The 25411-nt window shown below is 62.4% G+C and overlaps 3 protein-coding genes across 23 annotated transcripts in view; 1 reads left to right on the top strand and 2 right to left on the bottom strand.

The window, feature by feature from the left end:
• Positions 1-400: 400 nt before the first annotated feature.
• Positions 401-1837, top strand: CHRM4 (cholinergic receptor muscarinic 4). The gene has a single exon (XM_059929671.1). The coding sequence runs from the start codon at positions 401-403 to the stop codon at positions 1835-1837; it is 1437 nt and encodes a 478-aa protein (XP_059785654.1).
• Positions 1838-3132: 1295 nt separating this feature from the next.
• MDK (midkine) lies at positions 3133-6216 on the bottom strand. Of its 5 annotated transcripts, none has more exons than XM_059929666.1 (6): positions 6134-6216; positions 4788-4864; positions 4472-4639; positions 4190-4351; positions 3770-3835; positions 3133-3499 (listed from the first exon to the last, which is right to left on the bottom strand). In XM_059929666.1, exons 1-6 carry the CDS (start codon positions 6196-6198, stop codon positions 3474-3476), a joined length of 564 nt encoding a protein of 187 aa, XP_059785649.1. In that variant the 5' UTR covers positions 6199-6216; the 3' UTR covers positions 3133-3473. The 5 variants fall into 5 exon arrangements, with proteins under 5 accessions (XP_059785649.1, XP_059785652.1, XP_059785653.1 ...); XM_059929669.1 differs by lacking the exon at positions 6134-6216 and adding an exon at positions 5854-5969; XM_059929670.1 differs by lacking the exon at positions 6134-6216 and adding an exon at positions 5527-5555.
• Positions 6217-6504: 288 nt separating this feature from the next.
• The window catches only part of DGKZ (diacylglycerol kinase zeta), a 32869-nt gene continuing 13962 nt past the window's right edge, over positions 6505-25411 (bottom strand). For 2 of the 17 annotated variants that reach the window (XM_059931494.1, XM_059931495.1), the window contains exons 2-31: positions 18399-18507; positions 18008-18103; positions 17610-17687; positions 16343-16399; positions 15871-15939; positions 14928-14999; positions 14704-14820; positions 14532-14603; positions 14143-14238; positions 13767-13849; positions 13603-13663; positions 13408-13521; positions 13178-13318; positions 12647-12725; positions 12398-12453; positions 12173-12235; positions 11999-12072; positions 11797-11908; positions 11296-11495; positions 11043-11143; positions 10863-10942; positions 10703-10772; positions 10526-10566; positions 9835-9974; positions 8899-8930; positions 8599-8642; positions 8007-8127; positions 7889-7922; positions 7552-7651; positions 6505-7296 (exon numbers count right to left, since the gene is read on the bottom strand). In XM_059931494.1, coding sequence (XP_059787477.1) covers positions 7180-7296; positions 7552-7651; positions 7889-7922; positions 8007-8127; positions 8599-8642; positions 8899-8930; positions 9835-9974; positions 10526-10566; positions 10703-10772; positions 10863-10942; positions 11043-11143; positions 11296-11495; positions 11797-11908; positions 11999-12072; positions 12173-12235; positions 12398-12453; positions 12647-12725; positions 13178-13318; positions 13408-13521; positions 13603-13663; positions 13767-13849; positions 14143-14238; positions 14532-14603; positions 14704-14820; positions 14928-14999; positions 15871-15939; positions 16343-16399; positions 17610-17687; positions 18008-18103; positions 18399-18507 — 2629 coding nt within the window. In that variant the 3' untranslated portion in view covers positions 6505-7179. Of the gene's footprint in view, positions 7331-7358; positions 7417-7551; positions 7702-7888; positions 7923-8006; positions 8128-8598; positions 8643-8898; positions 8931-9031; positions 9145-9834; positions 9975-10525; positions 10567-10702; positions 10773-10862; positions 10943-11042; positions 11144-11295; positions 11496-11796; positions 11909-11998; positions 12073-12172; positions 12236-12397; positions 12454-12646; positions 12726-13177; positions 13319-13407; positions 13522-13602; positions 13664-13766; positions 13850-14142; positions 14239-14531; positions 14604-14703; positions 14821-14927; positions 15000-15870; positions 15940-16342; positions 16400-17609; positions 17688-18007; positions 18104-18398; positions 18508-18802; positions 19559-20377; positions 24651-25411 lie in introns of those variants that run through there. The other 15 variants (XM_059931492.1, XM_059931482.1, XM_059931483.1 and 12 more) reach the window with 15 other exon arrangements.

The raw sequence follows: 25411 nt of genomic DNA, 5'->3' as shown, positions 1-25411 counted from the left end.
CGCTGATCACCCCTCTGACTCACTCACCATCACCTGCCCTTGTTTTCTTTCTAACACCTTTTTGTTGCTCACATGTTTGTACGTCTCCCCTGATAGGGTTGTAAGCTCCGTGAGAGTGGGGGCTGCGTGTGTCTCCTTCACTCTGTAACCCCAGCATAACCCCAGCGCCTACAACAGTGCTTGTACAAGAGTAGGCACTCAATAAAGGATGAATGACCGGACACAGGAGGAAGTGATGGGACAGAGTTCTCTAAGGACGGAGTTCTGCAGGATGATGATGCTCCTCTGTCGCCTTGACTCCCGTGCACCCCACCCCACCCCTCTAGGCCACTTCAACCATTCACCCCTTTCCTCTCTCCTTCCTCCTCCAGACGCTGCCCGCCCACTGCTGCTAGCCAAAATGGCGAACTTCACACCGGTCAATGGCAGCTCGGGCAACCAGTCTGTGCGCCTGGTCACGTCAACCCATAACCGCTATGAGACAGTGGAGATGGTGTTCATTGCCACGGTGACAGGCTCACTGAGCCTTGTGACTGTCGTGGGCAACATCCTGGTGATGCTATCCATCAAAGTCAACAGGCAACTGCAGACGGTCAACAACTACTTCCTCTTCAGCCTGGCATGTGCTGATCTCATCATAGGCGCTTTCTCCATGAACCTCTACACCGTGTACATCATCAAGGGCTACTGGCCTCTGGGTGCCGTGGTGTGTGACCTGTGGCTGGCCCTGGACTATGTGGTGAGCAACGCCTCCGTCATGAACCTGCTGATCATCAGCTTTGACCGGTACTTCTGCGTCACCAAGCCCCTCACCTACCCAGCACGGCGTACCACCAAGATGGCGGGCCTCATGATTGCTGCTGCCTGGGTCCTGTCCTTCGTGCTCTGGGCGCCTGCCATCTTGTTCTGGCAGTTTGTGGTGGGCAAGCGGACGGTGCCAGACAACCAGTGCTTCATCCAGTTTTTGTCCAACCCGGCGGTGACCTTCGGCACGGCCATCGCCGCCTTCTACCTGCCTGTGGTCATCATGACGGTGCTCTACATCCACATCTCCCTGGCCAGTCGCAGCAGAGTTCACAAGCACCGGCCCGAAGGCCCTAAGGAGAAGAAGGCCAAGACCCTGGCCTTCCTCAAGAGCCCCCTGATGAAGCAGAGTGTCAAGAAACCGCCCCCAGGAGAAGCTTCTCGGGGGGAGCTGCGCAACGGGAAGCTAGAGGAGGCCCCTCCACCGGTCCTCCCCCCCCCACCACGCCCAGTGGCTGACAAGGACACCTCCAATGAGTCCAGCTCTGGCAGTGCCACCCAGAACACCAAGGAACGACCACCCACAGAGCTGTCAACCACAGAGGCCACCACGCCCGCCACACCTGCACCTCCCCTGCAGCCACGGACCCTCAATCCGGCCTCCAAATGGTCCAAGATCCAGATTGTGACAAAGCAGACAGGCAACGAGTGTGTGACAGCCATCGAGATTGTGCCTGCCACGCCGGCTGGCATGCGTCCGGCGGCCAACGTGGCCCGTAAGTTTGCCAGCATCGCCCGCAACCAGGTGCGCAAGAAGCGGCAGATGGCAGCCCGGGAGCGCAAGGTGACTCGGACCATCTTTGCCATTCTGCTAGCCTTCATCCTCACCTGGACGCCCTACAATGTCATGGTCCTGGTGAACACCTTCTGCCAGAGCTGCATCCCTGACACCGTGTGGTCCATTGGCTACTGGCTCTGCTACGTCAACAGCACCATCAACCCGGCCTGCTATGCCCTCTGCAATGCCACCTTTAAAAAGACCTTCAGGCACCTGCTGCTATGCCAGTATCGGAACATCGGCACTGCCAGGTAGGCAGGTAGGGGTGCCACTGGAGGTGCTGGTGTGTGCGCTGGGGACCACGTGTCAGCTGCTGCCAGGGAGAGATGTGGAGGCGCTTCTCAGTGTTCATGTTTGCTGAAGAGAACTGATGTTCCCAAGACCCCGTGAGGCTCAGGAAGAGGCTCTGGCTGGATTCAGAGACCAGGTCTCTGCTCAGGCCAAGGAGGATCAGCCCCAGGAAGTGACCAAACTGGACAGTCTGACCCATGTCTCTTGTCCTGCCTCAGGGAGCTGGGGAGCACTGGCCTGTGTGGGCACCTGCCCCACTGTGACCAGCCAGCGTGGCTGAAAGAACGGACATCTGGAGGGGAGCAGAGCCCAGCACCCCTCTGGGAGGAGCAAAGGGGCCAATGCTTGGGAAAGGAGGCTCAGGAAGGGAAGGGTCCCCCATCCTGCTGTAATCGGTGCTTTCTGCCCCCCTATACCCCGCATGTAGGCTCAGCCTCCTCCTCCTATATCTCACTCCAGGGGCAGAAATCTCCCCTTGCTGCAGCTACTCAGCAGGGCTCTGGTTGGGTGGGTGGGTCGGTGGGTGAGCTGGCTGGAGGCCAGGCAGAGTGGGCTCTGAGCACACCCCCTACAGCACTACCCTGGTCACATTCAGGATGGGCTAGTGGGGAGATCAGGGGTTCACTCAGGAACTGGGGTCTGGCCACCTACCTCCCCAGGCTGAGCTGAGTGGCCCCTGTCATTCTGAAGAGTTGCCCTCCCTCCCCAAGGAGCGGGCTTGACTCGGGTCACACATAGTGAAGGTGGGACTGTGGTGAGTGGTATTCACGGCTGGCCTCTGCAGTGTGAGGGACGCCCTGGTGGGTCACCAGGGAGAAAACGGGGGTGGACTTGACCCACACACAGGCTTCAGCGACAGTTGGGGCGGGGCTGGTGAGGCAGGCAAGCGACCCCCATCTCTCCTCTCCCAACTGACGGAACCTTCTGGATTGGCAGTGGGCTGGACCAAAAGACCTTTACCTGGGGGAAACTGAGATGGGGGGAATCAGTTCTAGCGAGTCTCCTGGGTTCCCTCCCCCAGCCCTGGCCCCTGGAGAAACAGGACTGAGAGGCTCAGGGGACTTGATGGGGGGCACCCTTCCAGGGGTCAGTAGGGGGCCCTGGAAGGAATTTTCATAACCGTTTTTTCTCCATGAGCTCTGGGGGGCACTCACCGCCAAGTCTTCAACCCCCTGAAAGCCACTGTTCCCTCCAGCCCTCTCTTTCCTCCATTCTCCCACCTCCAACAAATCACCACAGCAAACTTCCTGGGAAGGGGCTTTTATATATTAAAAGAAAGCTTTTATTGGGGAAAAAAAAAAAAAAAAAAAGACATTTATTTATTTCTTAGTAATGGCATCGTTGGGGGAAGAAGAAAAGTGGGTACAGGGGAATCAAATCCCTTTGGGCGAGGCTCAAGCTGCCCAGAATCCCTTGTCCCTCCCCACTTTGGGCACTTGGGGTGGGTGTGGGCAAGTGAAAGGGAAGAAGCAGGGCATGATTGATAAAGCTAACGAGCAGGCAAAAGGCACTGGTGGGTTATATCCTGGGCCGGTAGAGGGAGGGCGTGGGCCAGGCCTCCGAGTAAAGCCAGGGGCTCCTTGGCATCCAGGCCTGGCTGTTAGTCCTTTCCCTTCCCTTTCTTGGCTGTAAAACAAGAAAGAAAGACTGCATTAGCAGGGTTTGGGTGACCCACTGGAGAACCCCTTCCCCCCAACAAAGACATTAGAGAAAAGAAAATTCTGCCCCCTGGTGGTTCTCTATCAGCTAGCCTGGAAGCCTGTGGGACAGGACAGCCATTATGATGCTGGACATTCCTCACTCCCCCAGCTTAGACTTTGGGGATCAGAAAACCTTCAAGTTCCCGGTCTCAGTCCTGGTCCCAGCAGCCCTGGACAACAGCCTCAGTCCCCTCACCTGAGAAGTGGGCAGATTCCCCTCTGCCCTGTTGGCCTCCAGGGCTGCTGTGAGTCAGGAATGAAGCTAAGGGAAAGAGGAAGTAAGGACCGTGAAGTCCTTCCCATATAGAAACTGCCCCCACCTGCTGGAGAGATGACAAAGCCAAGCCATTCCAGTACGATTTCCCTGAATCCCAAGCCAAAGGCTCCAACAGAACAGCTGACTTTGCCCTTACTTGAGCCAGGATTTCAACCTCCTGAGCACCCTCTGCGGGGCCCTCAGTACTGCCCACCTAAGGTGTCTCTACCTACAGGGAAACCCGGTACAGACACGTCAAAAATTCACTGGCCGGGATCCAAAACTTCAGGCTTTACCACTCCCTTCACAGATAGGGGCAGCCACCTGTGATGACCCCACCCCCCTGCCCCCTTTGCTAACCTTTGGCCTTGGCTTTGGTCTTGGGGGTGCAGGGCTTGGTCACACGGATGGTCTCCTGGCACTGGGCATTGTACCGCGCCTTCTTCAGGGTGCCTTGGCGGGCTTTGGTGCCTGTGCCCCCATCACATGCCCCCCAGCTCTCAAACTTGTACTTGCAGTCGGCTGGCGGGAGAGTGCCCGGGTCAGAGCTGGGTGGCCTGACCTGTGGCCCCCTCCACGGGTCTGCTCAGGTCCCCGTGAGGCTGGGCCCCCTGCCTACCCTCCGCCTGCGCCCCACCTCACCTCCAAACTCCTTCTTCCAGTTACAGGGCACCCGGCACCGGATGCGTTGCGTCTGGGCCCCGCAGGTGCCCTCGCGGAAACCCACGCCGCAGTCCTTGCTGCTGGGGGTGCAGGGACCCCAGGTCCACTCCGCGCACTCGCTCCCCGGGCCTCCCTTCTTCACTTTGTCTACAACGCATGGGGAACAGAGCTCAGGACCCGGGCCAGGAGAGACTCACTCGGAGACCCCTTCCTGGAGTCCGGCCTCGGAACCGAGGCTGCCGGTCTCACCTGCCCGGCTCCAGCCCTCCTCAAACCCCCCCACCCTCCGTATCACCTTTCTTTTTGGCCACCGCGGAGGTGAGCGCCAGCAGGGCGAGGAGGGCGAGGAGGAGGAAGCCTCGGCGCTGCATCCTGGGGGTAGAGCACGGGTCAGAGTCCCCACTGGGGGCCGCAGGCGCGAACCTCCCACCCCCTTTCCCCAGTTTCCAGGCCCAAAGGGTCGGGCTGCTACTGCGGTGGCGGCGGACTTGGGGGGCTGGCCCCTCGCCGCCAGCCGGGGCGCAAAGCGGGAGGACTCTCCCCAGGGGCCGCCTGGAGCCCGGGACGCAGCTCAGACCCCCACCCCGCCTCCAGCCCCCAGATCGGCAGCGGCCGAGGGGCCGAAGCCGCCGCGCGCCCTCCGGGGCCCCGCACGCTCACTCGCTCGCTGCCCGCGCTGCTTCGCTCCCTCCCGCGCCGGGCCCGTCCCGCTCCGGCCGCCGCGGCCCCTTTTGTCTCCAGAACCGGTCTGAGCCGGTCACATGGGCCCCCGCCCCCTCCCCCCCACCGACGAAGGACCTGCCCCGCCCCCTCCCCTCAAACCCGCGCCGCCCCCCGACCCCGGCGTCCCCGCCTCCGCTCCCTTCCCGAGCCCCCCGCGCCTCTACCCCCTCTTCCCGCCGCTCGGCCCCACACCCTCGCCTCGCCTCGCCCGGCCGGTGCCCTCCGCCCTCAGACGCCGGGCTCTCCTGGCGTCCCCATCCCCAGCCCCGGGTCTCCGTCCTGTCCCGGCACCCCCGTCCCCAGCCCCCAACCTCGCGCTCCCTCGGTCCAGGCCCCTGTTTGCCGTCCCCGCCCTCTGCCCCCTCCTCGGGGCCGTCCCCTTTCCCCTCTGGACGCCAGCTTCCCTTCATGGCCAGGGAGCCTTAGGTGGAGACCAGGAGGGAGCACGGAGCCCCGGGTGTGTCACAGGTCCCGGCGCGGGGCCCGCGTTCGAGCCTGTGTGCGGCTCTGTCCGTCGAGCCCCGGGTGCAGTGATTAACCCCGTCGAGGCCCCGCTCCGCCTCCCAGGGCCCGCTCGACTCTCAGCGCCCCTTAGATGCTGGGGAAGGAGCGCCAGCCCCCGCCTCGGGTCGCTTCACCAGGTGTGCAGTGAGATGCTCTGCTCAGTGTCGGGATGGGGTTCGGACGGGGGACCCCAGAAAAGCGCAGGGGTCGGAAGGGCGCGGAGGCCGCTGCGCCTTTCTCCACGCGCAGGTTGGCGGGGCGCGCGGGGGGCGGGGGAGTTGGGGAAGGAGGAGCCCGCAGGCCTGGATTTGGTTAAGATTTAGAGCCGACAGCAGCCGTCTGAGAAGTTCCAGACGCGGCCTGGCAGCGGCTGCAAACGCCCACCCCTTCTGAGCCTGGACGCTCGGGGATCACCTCATCCGACTCCCTAAACAGCGAAAGCAGTTGAGGCCAGGAGGAGGGGGCTTGCCCCAGGCCATGGGGCGACCGGGCCCAAGAAACCGGGCCTCGCCCCCGCTCCACCTCTTTCACTTTCATTGTTATCTTCCCCGCGGGAAGCGGGAAGCAGGAGGAAATCAGCTCCTCCCCCGGCCACGACCAGCGCGGCAGCCAGGCAGAGGTCAGGTCCCGGGCAGCCCCTCGGACCCCACCCCGAAACGGGCACCAGGATCCCTCGAAATGAGTCTGGGTCTGGGTCGACGGTGTCCAGTCCCCCACCCGGACGATAACCCAGCAGCTCCCGCTGCTTCTGGAAGACCTCCCCCACAAAAAAAGAAAAGCGGAAAGGAAAAAAAATCCACTTTACTGAGTCACACCCAACTGTAAACATGTCACCGTGAAAGCCCCCCCCCCGCCCCCCAGGCCACACAGTCGGAGGTGAAATGACTGGGTTTGGGAGGAGGGTCACCGGGTAGGTGCTAAGCAGGGCGGCGGGCAGGCAGATGCAGCAGGCTCCGTGTTTCCGGGAAGAAGCCCTGGGGGCGGGGGTAGGGGGGTGTCAGGGCAGGAGAGGGGCCCAAGCTCCCAGGAGCCTCAGAGTGAGGGTCCTAAAGGACCCGGAGGCTTAGGAAGCGTCTTCCTCGGGGCTCCCTCACGGGGCCTCAAGGCCCTCTGCCCTCCGGGCTGCGTGCCCTCAACTCCAGGGCACCCACTGCAGGGAAGGTGAGGGCCACCCCCCAGCCCTCCCAATGGTCTGCCCAGCCCAGTCCAGTTTCCTGGTCCCCTGTGAGCCTCTGGGTTAGGCTGTGGCCTCAGGGGACTGGGTGAGACCCCCCCCTCAGCCCTCAGCTCCTCAGAGTCCAGCCCTAGGTCTGGGCAGCTCCTCAGGGAGCAGCACAGGGCTCCTTCCCTGGGGCCTGGGTGCCGGGTCCCTCTGGCCATCCGACTGGAATGTGGCAGTGAGGTGGGCGAGGAGGGGTCTGGTCCTCTGGCGGCCCGTGCCTCCTGCTGCGCCGTTGGCCTCACACAGCCGTCTCCTGGTCCTCCCGCTGGATCATCTGGTAGTGCTGCCGGTTCTCCAGGTACGCGGCCAGTTCCGTGTCCTGAGCCTTCTCAGCCCGCTGCCGGGGAGTGTCGCCCTGGATGAGGGGGAGCTGCCATCACCTCAGGGACCTGTCGGCCCCAGCAGGCTTAGAAGACAGGGGCTCTTCCCTCGGGGAGCAGCCAACTCTTGCTGGCTCAGCTTCTCGGGGTCTGGACTGTGTTGGTTGAAGGACAGCTTTGAATCCCCCGAGGCGGCCCTCCCCCAGACTCCCCTCTCCCCGGGCTGGAGTTTGGGAAAGGGTTGCTTTGTGTTTGCCTGGATTCCCTGCCTGCCCTGCTAGTCTGCTCACCTGCTGGTCTGTCTTCATGAGAGAGGCCCCGGCCTCCACGATGTAGTGGCAGATGGTGCGCTGGCCCAGGGCTGCGGCCTGGTGCAGACAGGTCTCCCCGCTGGGGGAACAGGGGCTGGCTGTGGACCCCATCCAGTCCTCTGAGCCCTCCTGTCTCCCGAAGGCCATCAGAAAGGGCAGGAAGTTCAGGGTCCTGGGGCAAGGGGGGGGTGGCCCAGAGGATGACAGATGTGGCCAGGAAGGGTTTATGGGCTCTGACAGGACCGAATGGGAGGGGCTAGATAAAGACAGGGCGGTTTCCAGGGTAACTGGGGTCCTGCACTGCCCACATACTCACTTTTCCTCCACAGCATCAAGGATCTCTGTGGGGGCTGGAGAAGGGGGAGGGGGAGGGGGAGGTCAGAGAGGCCTGGCAGCCTCTCCCTCCTCCCAGGGGCCCCAGTGGCACAGCTCACCGTGGTCCAACAGGTAGCGGACCACTTCCTTGCTGCCGGTGCTGACGGCGTGGTGCAGGAGCGTGCGGCTCCGCTCGTCTCGGTGCATGAGGTCACCTCCGGCTCGGTGCAGCTCCTGGAGCTGGGGGCAGGAGGCAGAGCAGGGCTGGGGCCCCTCAGGGCCACCCTCCTTCCAGCCACAGAAACGCCCCCCAACTCACACAGGCCCTAGGCTCCCTAGGGGCCTCTGGGGGTCTTTCTGGAGCGCAGGGGAGACACGATGGGCTTCTCTCACCCCAGGTGCCGCTGGACGCCCCGGGAGCACTGACGACCGAGCCTTGGAGCCTGCGGTTCCTCTAAGGCTCGATCCTTTCTGAGCACCAGGGACAGGCAGAATGAGCCAGGAAGCCCGTATGCAGGGACACCGATTGTGGGCTGGACAGGGATGGGGGGCAGGGCTGACTGGGACAACCACACGGAGGCCCCACAGAGGCCCAGGTGATGACAGATGACCACACCTCAACAGATTAGCTCTTGGTCCAGCCCAGAGGCCCCACTCCCCAGGGCCTGAGGGGGCTGCCAAGGGGAAGAAGCCCGAGCCTGGCACTAGTACCTTACAGAAATCGTTCCTCTTGGCAGCCTCGATCAGCTCTTCACCTGCACAGAACATCTGCCTGTTACACTCTGGCGCTGGACGCCTAGGCATGTGTCGGTGTGTGAACATACGTCTGAGGCACTACTGTGCAGAGAAGTGGGCCTGTCGGGGCACGTGTGCCAAGGGCTGTGGGCTCATGGTGACATGGCTGTGTTCTTGTGAGGCTGCGCATGGGCTCCACCCCACCTGACCCCACCCCACGGAGCCTCAGTCCTAGGACCGGGGAGGAAGCAGGGGCCCTGCAGGGAGAGGCCTCACCTGTAGGGGGTGCAGCATCCCCTGGCAGTGACCTGCAAACAGAGCAGGATGAGACGTGGCAGGGCTATGGGTGGCATGGCTACAGCACAGGCCCAGCTTGTCGCCCTCCCCAGCCCCAACCGGGGGCGCCCTCTGTCCTTTCAACAGTTTATTGAGTGCCTCCTATGTGTCAAGTGCTGTCCTGGGCACTGGTAATACAGCAGTGAACACGACGGGTAGAGAACTTGCTCTCAGGGAGCTTACATTCTAGTCAGAGAGACAAACAAGTAAACAAATAAATAAGGTATTTTGAAACAGCAGCAAGTGCTACGAAGAATAGGAGACAGGGTAGTGTGATTGATTGAACAGCAACTTCAGGTGGGCTCCTGGGAGACTCCTCTGAGGAGGAAACACCCAAGCTGAGATATGAATGGAGGGGCAGCTCTGTGAAGATCGGGCAGGCAAGGACAAATCCAGAGGTGGGCACACTTGTGCCTTAAAGAACCGAGAGGCGAGTGGGGCTGGACTGTGGTGATGGAGCAGGGAGGGCGCTGGTGGGGTCAGAGACCACCAGGCTCAGGCTGCATGGGATGAAGTGACCAGGTACGCGGGGGAGGGCACATTGACCGCAGGGTGCTGGGGAAGGTGGTTCCAGGCTGGGGGGAGAGAGCAGGAGGCCAGGGGCACTGTGGTGTGCTCAGACGCAGGCAGGGAGCAGCCAGGGAGGGAGCCCAGGTCTTTGGCCCGCGCAGCAGAGCAGCCGGTGGGGTGGAGGGCTGGCTGGCTGGGTTCAGTTTGCTGCCTGTGGGTCAGTGGGGCGGGGCCGGTGGGGACCGCAGGCAGCTGGAGTGTGTCTGGCGCTCAGGGAAGCGGCTGGGGTGGAAGACAGGACTTGAGGAGCTTCTGGCTTCCGGGTGGGATTTAGAGCCAGGGGACTGGCTGAGGCCTGGAACTCACCGGAGCCTGGGTGAGCAGGGCGAGGTGGGGAGAGGGGAAGAGGGGGTTGGGAGGTCGGGTCGGGCAGACGCCCCCAGCAGCTCAGGGTCCAGGATATAAATCTCATCCTGTGCGATCTCGGTCACGTAGTTGAGGTGTTCCTGCGGGTGGGGAGGTCAGGGCCGAGGGTCAGGGCCCTGCAGGGTGGCCGGGGGGCGGGGGGGGGGCGGTGAAGGGGCTGCCAGGCCAGCAGACCTGTAGAAGCCTCTGCTGTGGGCAGGAACACTGACAGGAGGCAGGTGGGCCAGTGGCCCTGCCAGTCCTGTCCCCTCCCCCATTCTCCTCTCCTCTCCTGCCACCCAAGCCCAGCCCCTGACCTCCGCACAGCGGGCCCACCAGCTGGCCAGCCCCTTCCCACTGCTAAGTGTTTACCCAGGTGACCAGGCCTCTGGCCAGAAGTGCCTTTTCTTCTGTGTCTGGATGGATGACAGCTGTGCTGTGAGGGCCGCCCCCACCCCACCCCAACCTGGCGAGCTCTGTCCGGGTACACGGGCTCCCTTCTCCCGTCAGCACCATCCCTGTGCACGGCTCAACCGCGGACACTATGGGACGCAAGGACGGCTGTGCCCGGCTGTGGAGGGTGGCCTAGCAGGACAGGGGACACTGGGGCCCCGGAGCCAGCGGCAGACGGAGCAGGACGGTGAGTGCTCACCTGGGCCCTGTCGATCCTGTAGAAGCGGCTAGCAGTGGTGGCTGTGGGGAGAGAGGTGGCTGAGGAAGGGGGCCCTTGTCCAGGCCTAGGTCTTCTGCCGCCCCACCTAGGACCACCCAGGGAGGGGGCAGGACACGGCCTGGGACCGCCCTGAGCTGGCCCTTGGGGGCCACTCACCATCCAGGAAGCACCACTTGGGGGAGAGTTTCTGGCACGTCGGGGACTTGGCTCCAACACCTTCGGGCTCCTGTCGAGAGAAGCAGAGGCCGGGGCTGGGGGCGACCAGAACCTGGGGCAGGAGGGGGCAGCCCGGGCAGACCCCAGACCTGCTCCTCACCTGCCGGAGCCTCTCGATGTGGGCGCGGCACAGCTCCAGGTCGCTGTCTCCCGGGACCACCACGGTGCCCAACGGCACGGCTGGAGGACAGAGCGGCCGTCAGCAGCCGGCTGCCCCCAACCACCCTGCCCTCAGGGGACCCAGCGCTCCTCAGCGCCCCCAGCCGCGCTCGCCACTCACAGGCCTCTTTGAGCTGCTCCTTGTCATAGTGCAAGGCCTCGTAGTCGTGCATGCTGACCCTGCTCACCTGGACCCGCAGCTGCTCCGGCACCGGCTGCTGGCTGCGGGCGGGGCGACCACACAGCACTCGGCGAGGGCTCCGCCTGGGCTGCCAGTCCCCGCCAGGCACCGAGCCACGTGCCCCACCCAGCTGCCCCGGGGGACTGTGAGCCTCCTTTCCAGATGGGGAAACTGAGGCTGGGGAGGGGCATACTCGCTGTGCAGGGGGGCGGCGCTCCGCCGCTTGGCCTTCTGCACCATGGTGGCCTGGTTGCGCAGGGAGATGCGGATGCGTGAGGCTGCGAGCTTGCAGGGCTCACCATCCACCTGCACTGGGATGGCCTTGGACGTGGTGAGCAGCACCTCTCGGCACTGTGTCAGCCGCTCGCCGTGCCCGCCCACCTGCAGTGCTGCCTGTGGGCGCGAGAGGCTCAGGGCAGGGGCCAGGGGGTGGCAGGACCTCAAGCTCCGCTTTTCCCAGGGATGCTCTGGCCAAAGTGAGAGTGACCCCCCCCACCCCCCGTGGAGAGCAGACGGAAGGTGAGACCCCAGCCAGAGAAGGAGGTGAGGGTCAACTCTCCTGTCCTGGCCAATGAAAGGAAGTATGGTGACTGCCCCCCCCCCCCACTTCCATCTCGGGGCCAGGCTCCAGGGCACAGGAGCCGGGGCAAAGCAGGGCCAGGGCTCTAGATGGGCCCCGTGCTGGCCCACTCACCAGGGATGTCATGGTAAAGCCAATAACCTCGAGGTAGCCATCATCGTGCCGCTGGGGCTCGAAGTCATGGTGCTCCCCAGGGTGGCCCCAGGGCATGGTGCCCGCACAGTACCTGGAGAGGAGGACACCACAATGGGCTTCAGAGGACGGGTGTGCAGGACAGAGGCAGCAGGGCCCACACAGAGAGCCCTTCCCTCCTCACCTGGGGATGTTCAGGAAAACAATGCACTGGGGTTTCAGGTCCTGAATCTTGGGGGTCAGGTCAGTCCCGTCACACTGGAGGCGGGAACGGCGGAGGGTGTAGAGGGTATACGTACCCAGGTGGTCTCCCTCCCGCTGGGCCTGCCCACCCTGCCTGCCAGCATGGCCCACTCACCACCACGCGGATGTGCTTGGCCAAGTCCTTGGAGCTGCCCATCAGGAAGTCGGAGAAGGCTGTCTGTGGGAGACAAGGGCGTCACCATCTGGTGACAGGTAATTTCCTTCACCGCTGCCACGCAGGGGTCCTGCGGCCTGGTAGACACAGGTGGGCAGGGGGCACAGGCGGTAGAACAGGTGGGCATGGGAATGGTGGGGCGTAGCTGGCGGACCCCAGACTCACCCCGGCGTAGAACATCTTATTCCGAAAGCGGCTGTTGAATTTCTCTGGGTTGGCCTCTGGGTGGTGACAAGAAATAGGGGACAGTCAGTTGTTCTGAGCCTGCTGGGGCTTCCCAGGCTGGGGTCAAGAGGGAGGGTTGAGAACGAACGCCTTTTACTGGGAAGGGCAAGGTCTGGTCCTCTCGGGGACCCCCTCCTGTATCCCTCCCTCCCCAGCCTCCCCAGGTCTCCTCAGCAAAAGTTTGCCAACCTCGAGACTCATGAAACTCCAGGGTGACGTGGGCATCAAAGCCCAGGCTGAAGTAGTTGTTGAAGACATCCAGTGGCAGCTGGAGAAAGGCCAGGGACCCGGCATGAGGGCTGGCTGGCTCAGCCCCCGCGTTTTCAGGCCTTTCCCACACAGTCACGTCCACCAGACAGCTCTGCCCCCAGCCCACCGGCCTTGGCCCTGCCATCTGAGCTCCCGGGCTAAGTGCCCCGCGCACAAGGGCACCTCGTGCCCTGCTGGCCCTCTCTTCCCACAGCCCTCCCCCGTGACGGGCCGTGTTCTGCAGGAGCCCCCCAAGAGCCGGGACTTGGTTTTGCTCGCTGCTGAGAACAGACGGTGCCCGGCAGTAGCAGGTTCTCAGTAAATACGTGCTGAGTGGCTGAGTGACAGCTACCTCATGAGGTGAGTACCGTTACTCCCTCTTCCCGTGAAGAGGCCGAAGTCCGGAGACACCAAGAGTCAGCCCGGGTCCCAGGATCCCAGACACCCCCGGCCCCGCCCCGGCCGACCCACCCGGTCGGTGGCCCCCTCATCTCGCTCCTCAGGCCCCGCCTCGGGGTTGGGCTCCGCACGGAGGTCCCAGCGGTCCAGCTGCACCACGTTGCCCTCCTCCACGTGGGAGAGGATCTTGGACACGGGCTCATCGGTGTAGCCCTGGGGGGAGGCAGGAACTGAGCCCCTCCGGGGTCTGGGCCTTCCCCGCCGCCCCGCCCTCCCCAGCTCCCTGCCCTGTGGGCGCTTACCCCACCCCAGTTGAGGGTGCGGGCCAAGTCGTTGCCGGTGCCCAGGGGCAGGATGGCGACGGGCGGCGGTGGTTTTAAGCGCAGCTGGTCCAGGGTGGAGAGGATCCAGCCCACCTGCAGCAGGCAGAGCACGAGAGGCCAGGTCAGAGCGCGAGGCTCAGGGCGGGCCGGGCCGGGAGGGGCAGGAGCACTCACCGTGCCATCGCCCCCGCAGGCCAGGATCCGCAGGTTGTGCACCCGGCGGTACATCTCCAGCCTGGGGTCAGGAGACAGGAACGGGGTCAGGGTCCGAGTGCTGTACCCCGAGCGCCAGGTGAGCCCCCACCACCATCCCCACGAGAGCCCTGGCAAGTACTTACGCCTCCTTGGGCCCTCCCTGGCTCAGGTCAAAGACTTGCCGGGGATTGAGATACCAGAGGAAGGACTGGATGATCTTGGCGCCCTGTGGGAGACCAGGAGCCGACAGGGATGGGGCGGCGGGGGGCAGGGGGGGAGGCAGTCAGGGGTGGCGGGCTGAGGTGGGGAGAAGCGTGGGGAGAAGGGTGGGAACTGTGGGAACAAGGCCCAGGCAGGGGCGAAGGGTGGAGACAGAATTGGATTTTCTCAGCGTCCCTGGGAAAGAGGAATGGGGCAGAAGCTGCAACGGAACCTGGGAACAGCTGCTGTGGGGAGGGGCGTGAGCTTGACCCCATCCCTCCCCTGAGGCGCTCAGTGGAGAGGGCAGGCTGTGGGTACCTGGTTGCCCCCACTCTTCGGGTTCACGAACACCAGCAGGGGCTTCATGAGGGGGGACGGGGTGGGCCTGATGATGAAGGGTCTCCAGCGGCCCTCCTTGGAGACACAGAGAGCCCATAAGGCTCTTTCCTGTCCTGGCAGACCCCGCCCCCATTCTCAGCAGTGCCCCTGGGTGCCCCCTTGAGTATCACACCGGGTCACACCTCACAGTGGGCCTGGCCATAGAGAGGCACCTCGGATCTGACCTCTCACCCTCCTCAGGGCCGCAGAGCCCAAACTGACCCACTGATGGCCGAGCTGGCAGCATCAGCCCAGGGGGCTCAGCATCCCAAAAAACAGGCCCTTCTCTCCTGCTCCCCTCCAGCTGCCCACCTGGTCCCGGGTCTAACCTCAGGCCCTTTCTTGCTAGATTTCCTCTTGAAGGATGCCCTCTTTTTCTTCTTGCTTGCCTTGAGGGTATTCTGCAAGGGAAGCAAGGATGTTGGTGACAAGGTGGGTGGGCCCCGGGTGGCTGGCAGACCCTAGGTGTGTGCGGGGGTCAAGGGTGCGGCCAGGACTCACCTGGGGCCTCCGGGCACGGAGGATCCAGGTGGGTGGGATGACCACGGCGGCGTGGACCCCCAGGGAGCATGGCTCCTCGATCTGCTGCAGCATGAAGCAGGACACCTTGCTGTGGTACTAGAGGGGGTTGGTTGGCGTGGCTGAGCCGGACCCAGCGGAGACCTGGGACCCCCAACCCAGCGCAGCCCGGGGGACAGCCTGCAGGTAGGGCGAGCAGCACTCACTGCTTGCTTGCACCAGGAGCAGCTGATGGCCACGATCTCCTTGCTGTGGAAGGTGAACTTCTGCTGGAAGCCCTAGGGCGCACAGGGTGATGAGGGCACCTGGGACCCGGCCTGGAGCAGCAGACCCAGCCCCTTTCTGGTGCCAACCTTTCTCCACCCAGGGCAATGGAGCACATTTTTAAAAAATAAAAGAACTGTAAAATGAGTCCCTAGGGTAGGGAGGGAGGCCGAGCCAGGTGCCCACAACTCTCTGAAGTTAACCGCGTGATCTGCTGGAAAGGGGTCCACAGCTAACTCCTGCCTGATTCCAATCCCTCCTTCCTGACCCAGGCCCGCCAGGCCCGCCAGCGCACTCTGAAAGTTCTTTATAGTACTGATCACATTCATTCCTGTTCATTCCGCACACGTTCCTCGCGGGCCTGCTGTGTGCCCCCACACTGCTGGATACTGAGTGGACGGAGGAAAGAGGGACCTCTCAGAGCCTGAACTTACTGAGGGAGCAGACAAGCAGCAGACAATAAATAAGTCAACGACACCACAACCACTGTGGACTGTGCTCCGGAAGCCCCCTGCAGCCTGTCTGGGAGCCGCATCCTCCTCCAGGAGGACAGGGACCCGCTACCCAGCTCCGTGCTTGCCACCCAGCAGGCCCTAAACATGCATCTGCTGAGTTAATGAGTGAAAAAGTCTATATGCTTCTCACAGGGCTCACTCACGACTTCAGAGCAGTCCAGAGACACTGCTCTAGAAGAAGGCTTTCCTCCCTGCTCTCCTGCTCCGCCCAGGGACCTGGCTGTTCTGGAACTGACTGGGCACTGCAGCCAGGCTGAGAGTGAGCCCTGGGACCACGGTCAGTGATGGACGGGCCACACGAGTCTCAGGGGCCGTAGGGCCTGGGGCCAGGGGGCAGCAGGCTGGCCAACTTCCTTGGGCAGGGCCTCACCTTCCCACAGTGCCGACACTTGCCATCCTGACGTCGCCTGTGTACCCAGTGGTGCCGCACAAAGGTTGGCTGGCAGAGGAGAGAAGCGTCACTGGAGTAAGTGAGGGGTGGAAGCTTTGAACGTGGCCTGTGCCCCTCAATATATCAACAGTGAGGGGCAGGGGCTGCAGGACGCTCTCTGCAGTCCTGTGTGTAAGTGAGAAGGGGCTGAAGACTTCTCCCCGTGGCCCGGAGGTCGGGGCTCAGAGGAAGTACAGAGAGAACTGGGAGGCCCAAGAGGTAGGCAGTGCCCTACCCCCTCTGCAGGCAGGGCCAGCCAGGCCTTCCCCTTTGAGACCCTCGGAGCCTCAGCCCTGTACCTCCCTGGGCCCCAGAGCCGCCTAGAAGGAGCTGAGCCCCTGGTGACACTCTGAAGACACTGCAGAGAGGTCCACTCAGGAAACCCGGGGCCCTAACTACCCTGGGCACTTACCTCACGGACGTTCCTGGAGCCTGATTCACGGAAGGATGGCTTACAGCGGAAGTTTATCTGTGAAACATAAAATGATCACCAAAACGTCAGAACCTCCCTTCGTGGGGTCAGGCATATGGCCACCCCCTTCAGGAAAGTGTCACTCAGAGGCATCCTTGCAAGGCAGGGATAGCCCCCAATCATCCTGGGAGCCCTGAGAACGTGAGACACCTCTTCTCAGAAGCCCTCCTGCATCCCCGCTCCTCTGCACTAGCCAGAAGGAATCTTTCCTTCCTCTGCCCAGTGTTCTGGCATGAGGGAGACAGCAAGCTCTGTATCCATCTCCCCCGCTAAAACAGCACCAAGGCTTACCCCTCCTATACCTTTCCTCACCCTCTAGCACTCCCAACTCAGGCACATGCAGGCAACCCAGTCCTTGCTTGCTGACTGGTCCCTGGAGATTGTTAGCTCATTTGTGAAATCCTGGTTTGATTTTCACCTTAGGGGGTGGTGTGATGGGTCTATAGTACCTGGGGCTACACTGGTTTCTCTTTTCCTAACTGTCTCTGCTTCAGCCTTAGCAGAATTGTAGGGAAACCTCACACTACGAGTTGGGGGGTAGGGGAAGCAGTCCACGTTAGCCTTGTTCATGCCATTCCTAGTCCTACGGGATTTCTCTTATGCTGGTCTGGGTTTCTGCTGCCTGGGGAGCCCTGATGGGCCATGGCAGCCCTCCCACCCTCAGCCTGGACCCACCCGCCCAGCATTCCTTCTCCCTCCCTCCCTGGAAGCACGCAGCCCAGACGTGCCCCCAGCTGCAGACACACCGTGGACAGTGGTCCTTGGGGAAAGGTCTTTACAGTGGCAGCGTGGAGGGGACAGAGCCAGGCCTCAGGGCCACACAGGACTGGCCCTGACACAGCTGAGTTTCACAGCTTCAGCAAGGCATGGCCCCGTCTAAGTGTTAGTTTGGGAACTGATAAAATGGTGTCTCGGTCATCATTCATTACTTCATCTGGCTGAGTAACAGTCTACAAGCCCCACTCTGTGCCAGGCTTGCTCTGGGCAGTGGGGTCACAGTAACAAATAAAGCGGGGGAGCCAGGATGCAAATGCAGGCGTTTCAGCTCCTGGGTCCTTGGCTCTTCACCACTATGCACACTGGGGTACCCCCGGCAGGTGATGTTTGTGTAACGGGAAAATGCGTGTACAGATACACACGTGTGTGCACTGGGAGGGCTTTAGCACCCAAAGGGGAGGGGCCGGAGAGCCTGAGCAACCACACTCACCTTCTCTAGCTGTTCAATGCAGGGGGTGTGCACCACAATCTTGCACGCTGCACACTTCCTCCGGGACACTGATTTCTGCTGCAGGAAAGAGAGGGCCCCTGAGGCACCAGGTAACTCCATCCAGGATGCTGCCCCAGGGCAGGCAGAGAACTCCTCGCACCTGCCCCAGCACAGCTTGCCCACTGTGTGCACCGGGAAGCCCCAGCACTGGCATCAGGACACAGCCCCATTCCTCTCACCATCCTCGGGCAGCCCACCGCAGGGGCGCTTAGGTGAGAGCCTTGTTTCCACCTTCCCCGGGAAGGGCAGCAGCCTGTCAGGCCCGCAGGAGCCGGCCTACAGGCTTCTAGACCTGGCTCCACCACCAGGGGGCAGTGTGCTGCACAGAGCTCACTCACCAGCATCTTGGCTACACAGTACTGCTCTCCAACATAGCAGAAGTCCCCAGACACGTTGGTCTCAAACCAGATGTGCTCCCCATACGTCGCCGACTCCTAGACCACAGGATGAGCACACTTAGTGCACCCCTGCCCTGCCCAACCAACCCTCCCTCTCCCAATACAAACCTGCTCCAGCTGCCACAATCTACTTTGCTCCATCCTGTTTTCCCCACTGTCCCTTGGCTTTAGGGCTTGGCTCAAACGTGGCCACGCCAGGTCTGCCCTGACCCCACAGGCCCATGGGCTCTTCTCACAGCTGCCCACAGTACCCCCAACCCGACTGCTCCCGTGGCCCTGAGCCCGGCGGGGACTGGTCCTCATTTGCCCCTTGCAGCTCCCGGCCACTCACGCTCCAGTCCACAGTGCTCCGGATCTGCCGCTCAGGCTCACTGCGCGGGGCCCCGGGAGCAGGAGGAGGGGGTGCCAGGTGCTGGAGGCCTGACTTGGTGATGGCTTTCCTACAGAAAAGGAGATAGCTGAGGGTAGCTGAGCACTCGGCGACTCTGCTTCCTTCCCCTCAGCTGGGATCTTTGCCCTCACCGTGACCTCAACACCGGGTCAAGACAGGGACGGCGACAGGGAGGGCAGAGGATGCCCTAAGGCAGCCCAAGACTCTGAGAGGATCCCCGAGGAGACTGAGCCCTCCTCAGAGTCCTGCTGGCTTCCGAGCATGGCTCAGAGCTCTTCCGGAGCCGGGGGCCCTCAAGCCAGCCCCCGGAGGCCACTCGCCCTGCTGGCTGCAGCTATACCTACGCAAGCAGGGCACTCCAGGTCTGGGGTCCGGCTGACTTGCGCCGCAGGGCTACCTGGCGTCTGCGGGACAGTGGGCGCACGCAGGCAGGCATCCCGGGGCCAGCTGCGGTGCCCGAGGCTCTTCGGCCCCCCAGGCTGAGGTGCTGGCCTGAGGGCCGCTGCTGGCTGAGGGGCCGGTAGTAACCGTGCAGGCCCCAGAGGGCGTGGTCTTTCACCACGTCAGCGGGCAGCAGGTGGGAGGAGGCCCGGCGCCGGCGCCAGCGGGGAATGGGCAGCAGGGGCAGGGCTCCCCGATGCGGGGATGGCCCCGGTCTCTTGGTGCCTGGCTGGGTGGCCAATGACGCAACTGTCACATCCTCCTCCTGGACCCCCTCCTCCTCATCCATGCCCACAAGCCCGGCCAACAGCAGGGGTGCGCCCAGACACGGGGCCCCAACAGTGGCAGGCTGCAGCTGCAGGGCGGGCACCTCATCCACGATGAAGCGGGGGTTGCAGGCGGGGGGCGCAGTGCTGGAGCGTCGGCGGCTGGAGCGCGGGGCCCCCACCCCGCAGCCCAGGAGGCAGCCCTGGAGCTGTACACTGGAGCGGCGCCGCTGGACCAGCGAGGAGGAGGCCTGCCCTGCAGGCGAGCGGCGCCGGGCCTTGCCCGTGGGCAGCCCCACGCCACCGGGCCGCCTCTGCCCCTCTCCAGGGCCTGACGCCTTCCGCTGGAAGTGTCTCCTAAAGAAGGTCTCCATGGCAGGGGCAGGCGGGTGGCTGTTGGGTAGAGACCGGGAGCATCAGGAGCTGGGCCAGGCCATGGTGCTTCCCGTGCCCGGGAGCCCCATCACAGCCTCTGCCCTTTGAGCAGAGAAGGGACACTTGGGAGGCATGGGGGGGGGGTGCGTATGTGGCCTCTCAGCTCCGTAAACGGGGTGCCTGAGGGTGCCAGAGGATCCAGCAGGGAGCCTGCACCCATCGCTGTTGGACGCACTAGCGCCCTTCCCAGTTCCGTCCCTGTGCGGCCCCAGGAGTACTGGGTAGGAGGGGCTGCCAGCTACCCATCTGGGTTCCCCTGTCCAGGCACCATGATCCACCAAGCTCTGGCCTAAAGGACTTCAAGTCCCTTGCCTGAAGCTGATGGAAAAGAAAAGAAAAAGGAAGGTGGAAGCCTGGAGCCGACCTAGACAGACTGAAGGGCTGAGGGCAAGGCTTTTCCTCTCCTTAGGCCTTTGTTTTGCCACCAACACAGGGCAGGTTAGGCTTAGGTGTCCCCTCCGGGAACATGGCACAAACCAAACCATGGTAAGAAACTGAGGCTCTCTGAAGAGAAATGCAGTCCTGATACGACCCCCTGACTTGCGGTCAGGCTGACAGTGGCACTAGAAATGGAGAGGATCTGATGTCTGCCTTGGGGATTGAAGGCCCCAGGGAACTAAGGCCCCCCAAAAACCGGAGAGGCAGCTGCACAGGGAGAGAAGCCACCAGGGGGACTTTGTGTGGGAAGCCACAAGAGCCAAGAGAGTGCCTCTGGGCTCTGGGTGTGTGTGTGCTCTTGCTCTGAGGGGCTGACAGTAAGAACTTTGCTGGTCTTACCTTTCTGAAGAGGCACAGTACGGACATTCCATGTGAGAAAGTGCTGGATGATGTCGGAAAACCCTTCCAGCTCTGCTGCTGAGGAAGCCCATGAACTGCACCTTGACCTGGGGGCCAATGCTCGAAGCCCAAACGCTGAGAATTCCAGACACTAAGCTACCCAGAGCTCCCTCCTGCAGGAGCCTCGGGGACCACCCTTGCTCAAGCCATCCTCCCTTGACCTGGTCTGAACACAGGCTCCACTTCCTTTGCCAGCTCACCTACCCCCTGCCGCCCCTTCTGCACAGGTGGCTGGGAGCACCTGTGCCCTCACCTCCCCCTAACAGTGCGGGAGGGGCAGGAAGCCTGGTATGCTTCAGGGGGGCAACGCCTCCAGAATTCCCAGGGACACCTGTGTCCTGCCATCAAGTACTCTCCTGGGCCCTGGCAGCCACAGGGAGGTCTGAGTCACGGCCATGGGACACCTGCCTGGGGCTGACAGGAGAGATACTTCTGCTAGCTGAGGGCCTCTGAGAGAGCGTGGGAGCCCTGGACAAAAGGTGGAAGATGATGGGTTTGAGGAATCAGGGCTGGGCTGCATGTCCAGCGCCTACTCCTCCCATCCACCACCCCCACCCTTGATTTGCTACTGCCCTGTGGGTCCGGGCAGGCAGCGTCGGGCAGGGCCCTGGATGGCTGTGGAGGTACTGACATGGAGGCACCCATGCCTGGGGAAGCAGTGTTCGGGTCTGCCCAGCTCCGGCTCTCTGCCTCTTACAGTCCGCCAGCCTTTGCAGGTGACAGGGAGAAAGGCAGGAGAGCTCTTGGCTTCCTCCTAAAGTCAATGCCATCACGGCTTACGTTTACTGAGTCTCAGCCCACCTGTAACAGGCACGGTTTTAAGCCCTCTGCAAACATGTGTACCATTTTATAAACCACAGCACCCTAGGGACTTCCCTGGTGGCGCAGTGGTTAAGAATCCGCCTGCCAATGCAGGAGACATGGGTTCAAGCCCCGGTCTGGGAAGATCCCACATGCCGCGGAGCAACTAAGCCCCTGCGCCACAACTACTAAGCCTGTGCTCTAGAGCCCACATGCCACAACTACTGAGCCTGCGCGCCTAGAGCCCGTGCTCCACAACAAGAGAAGCCATCGCAATGAGAAGCTCGTGCACCACAACAAAGGGTAGCCCCCGTTCGCCACAACTAGAGAAAGCCACGCACAGCAACGAAGACCCGATGCAGCCAAAAATAAATAAATAAATAAATAAAATTTAAATAAATAAACACAGCACCCTAAAGAATAGATACTGTATCATGCCCCGTTCCTCATGGGAGACTGAGGAGGTAACTCCCTCAAAGTGCACAACTAGTCTGTGCGGAGCCACTGCTGGAACCTGACTCTACCTGAACCCCAAAGCCCACACCCCAGAGATGCGGCAGAGAGCAGGGTCTTCCCTGATGGGCCACGAGCTGGGACTAAGGTGGGATGGGGGGGAGGGAAGGGAGCCATAATAAGGACAGTAGCAGTCCCATTTACCCATCACCTACTATGCAACAGGCCCTGGGCTAAGTGCATTCGTTTATCACCGCGTTTGATCCTCACTACCACCACCTCCTGAGGCAGGCAGGATCGATGGCTCCATTACAGAGATGAGGAAACAGGCTTGACGAGGTGCAGTAACATGCTCCAAGATCACTCGGCTGGTCAGCAGCAGGACTGGGACCTGAACCCAGGGCTCCCTGACGCAGGGTCTGCTCTGCACCCAGGAAGAGGAGCCCAAAGGCCCAGCTGCCCACTGCCCCAGGGCACCGGCTTGCCAGCACTGCCCCAGGGTGTCAGCTTTCCCTGCCCGCCTGGTCAGGCCGCCCTGTGACAGCTGCCCAGCCCGGAGGAGATTAGTCAGCCAAACACACCGCCTGATGTGAGTGTCACCCAGAAAACAAAAGGCCACAGTCACTGGGGAGGGGGGGGAGGTGCGGCAGTTGCTCGCTGGGTGGCAGTGAGGGCTGGACCCTGCCTGCTGCCCCAGACCCACGACAAGAGGCGCCGGGAGGATGAGGTCGCCCGCACATCCGCCTCATGACACGGGGGCGACTTACAGGTGCTCCCCTACCGCGTTCGAGCCCACACACTGCCCCGGGGTCTCCTCAGGGGCCTGACGGTGCAGTCAGTGTGAGCGGGGGCGGGGCAGGCTAGGCCAGCCTGGCCTCGTGTGGCCATGTGCAAAGCCCCTCCCTCACGGGCCTCAGTCTCCTTGTGGGTCCAAGGAGGCAGTCAGCTGGCTGACCTGACACCCTATGACAAGCTCGCCTCTAAGGCACCCACTCCTCTATGCTCCCAACACCCCCTCCCCCCAGGCCCCATGCTTCCTGTTCCTCCCGTCTCCATAGAAACCTCTGTCCTCTGGTCAGCAGTGGCCTGACTCCTGACTTCCTATCTCTGCTGAGGCTTCTCCTGGGTCTGCTCAGAAGCCCAGCCTGGTCTCAGGCCTGTCCCAGCCTTTCCTCTGCCTGGGCGTGGAGCTTCTCCCCACAGCACAGCTCCGAGCGGCAGCTTCTTGTCACCTCACGCTCTGTCACCTTCCACATACCACACGGTACATGTAAAGGTCACCGGAGGAAGCCCCACAGGGCTCTAACATCAACAGCAGAGCACAAATGGCTGTCCCTCAGCCTCCCGGTGGGGGACCTGGGGTAATCCTGTCACACCGGAAGGGGGCAGAGTGGGAAAGGACTCACGGGCCCCGTCAACTGGCTGCTGGGAGCCTGGGGAGGACAAAGGATGCTACGGGGAGACATGCACAGTGGTGGCTGGCCATGCACCCCTGGTGAACAGCACCAAGTGGGGCTGCAGGTGGCCAAGCTAAGGCAGCTGCCGGGGGCGAGCGGACACGAGTGCCCCAGCTTCGTCGGCGACTGGCTAGGAAGGACAGGACCCCTGGCCTCCCAGCCAGACTGTCTCACACCCTATGTTAGCTTCAAGTGGAAAAGCCCGTGAGCCCTGGCATCCTATATCTGCCATTGCTTTCCCGGGCTGATCAACTAACCTTTCCGAGTCTCAATTTTCTTACCTGCAAAATGGGGATGCAACGACCTAGTTTAGGAGGTTTGACATAAGGGAGGTTCGGATGAGATAACGGTAGAAAGTACCTGACGGCGGCTGGCAGAGAGGAGAGGCAGGGCAGGGCCTACGCCTACAGCAGACACCAGGGCATGTGGATAGTGCCACCTCCTGGGGTCTGTCTCTGCCCACGGTGGGGGTGGGAACCCGGAAGGGAAAGCTGGAGTTCCCAGGACGGCCAACCCCCACCCCCCCTGAGGAACAGAGCCTGGCAGCCAGAGCCGCCTGGGTGTCTGCTCCTGCTGTGATGAACGCCCTCTGCCCCTGGCACCAGGCCTGGCCCCCGGGGACCCCTCTGCTTCCAGAGGTGCTCGCACAGGCCGCGCTGTGGGATTCGGCCAGAGTGCCTGTTCCACGCTGTGGACGGGCCCCTCACACCCCTCTTCCCGGTGCAGGCTGGGAATGGTGCAATGTGGCCCCCTTTCCAGCAGCCCCAGAGCGGGGGCCTGGAGCTGCTTCCCCAGGGTCTGCTGCTCAGAAGCCACCTCTGGCTGCTTTGCTCCCACGGCCCTGAGGTTGAGGTCGGAGGGAAGGAGACGGGGACGGCTGGAAAGGGGGCCTGCCCGGGGCTGGTGTGTCAGGGTTCCCAGGTCTCTGTTCACTAAAAGGATCCTGCCAAAACCAAACCAAACCAAACCAAACCAGAATGCACAGGGGGGAGAGGTGGGCCAGGGCTGCATGGCAAAGGAGGCGACCAGGCCAGTCATGTTTACCTCAACAGGGTTCTGCCCTGGCTCGGGCACAGGAGCTCAGACAGGAGCTCGGTCGGCCTACGCTTTGCCGGTCCCTTTCCATCAGCTTCAGGAGCCTTGACTGGGGATGGTGGTGCCCGGGCCCACCCTGATCCACCCCTCCCCAGGCCCACCCAGACAGATCCAAGAGGGAGGAAGCAGAAGGCAAGGAAGGGTTGAGGCGAGCCCCTTTGACCTGATCTGGAAGGCAGGGCGGCAGGCAGGAGGTGGGCCAGCGGGCGGGGGCTGGGGTCCCGGGGGGGCAGGCGAGCCCCGGCTCTGGCTCCAGCGCCGGGCCGGCCTCCGGCTGAGCAAGTCCTAGTTTGGGGAGTGAGCTGCTGTGGCTGCTCCCCTGCCCCCTCCTCCCCCACGCCTGAGACGGCCGTTATGAAAATAACCCGATCGGTAAGCGACTGCACTTCCTCTCCCAGCAGTGCAAGCAGGCGGCAGTGGGCGGGAGGCGGGCGGGCACACACACGCGCACGAGCCTTGCCTCCTGGCTTCTCTTCCCGAAGTCCCCAGAGGCCACTGAGCAACAGCTCAGGAGCCTCCCCTCCACCCGGCCCCCGGCACAGCTCAGCCCCTGCCTCAGCTCCAGGAGGGTTGCGGGGAGAAGAGGCGGGTCACCCTACACCCTCTCGCACCCACTGGACAGGTTTTCCGGGGTCTGGGGAAAGCATCTGAGACAGCTAAGCACCGGCTTCAGACAAAATAACCACAAAAATAAGTATCTATGGAGTGTTTCACAACTTACTAAGCACTTTTTCACAAGCATTGCCGGACAGGAGGCTTGTAATTCCCCTGTGCAAGTGGCATTTCGCTCCCAGCTGAACCCCCCAGGGCACCTGAGGCTCATGGAGGCCCGTGACTGCCCACAGCTCAGAAGTGGCTGAGCGGAGCCTCCTGATCCTGGGTTTCCCAGCCCTGCCAAGGGGGCCTGTCAGATCCAGAAGAAAGCCAGCCCATGTCACACCCATCCTGCCTAGAACGCCACCCCTCCGTTAACACTCCTAGCCCCTAGGATCTTGAGTGGCAGCTCTCAAACATCCTGGTCCCAGGACCCCCTTACACTCTTAAAAATTATTGAAGCTCCCCAGACGGTTTTGTTTATGGGGGTTATAGCTATTAACATTGACCACATTAGAAACTAAAACTGAGAAATATTTAAAATACTATTTATTCATTTGTTGAAAAACAATAA

Source organism: Balaenoptera ricei, chromosome 8 (genome assembly GCF_028023285.1).
Source record: "Balaenoptera ricei isolate mBalRic1 chromosome 8, mBalRic1.hap2, whole genome shotgun sequence".
In the NCBI taxonomy this organism is placed as follows: Eukaryota; Metazoa; Chordata; class Mammalia; order Artiodactyla; family Balaenopteridae; genus Balaenoptera; species Balaenoptera ricei.
Note: the sequence above shows the minus strand (reverse complement) of the source record. Positions and strands in the feature narration are given on the sequence as shown.

What these genes read in the sequence shown, in the direction of transcription:
- MDK (XM_059929666.1), bottom strand. Translation starts at nt 6,198, where the DNA reads ATGGCCTGGGGCAAGCCCCCTCCTCCTGGCCTCAACTGCTTTCGCTGT. An exon ending in TGTTTAGGGAGTCGGATGAG is followed by an intron (nt 4,865 to 6,133) that starts GTGATCCCCGAG and finishes CTCTACCCCCAG; the next exon opens with GATGCAGCGCCGAGGCTTCC. An exon ending in GACCAAAGCCAAGGCCAAAG is followed by an intron (nt 3,836 to 4,189) that starts GTTAGCAAAGGG and finishes TCTTTCCCTTAG; the next exon opens with CTTCATTCCTGACTCACAGC.
- CHRM4 (XM_059929671.1), top strand. Translation starts at nt 401, where the DNA reads ATGGCGAACTTCACACCGGTCAATGGCAGCTCGGGCAACCAGTCTGTG.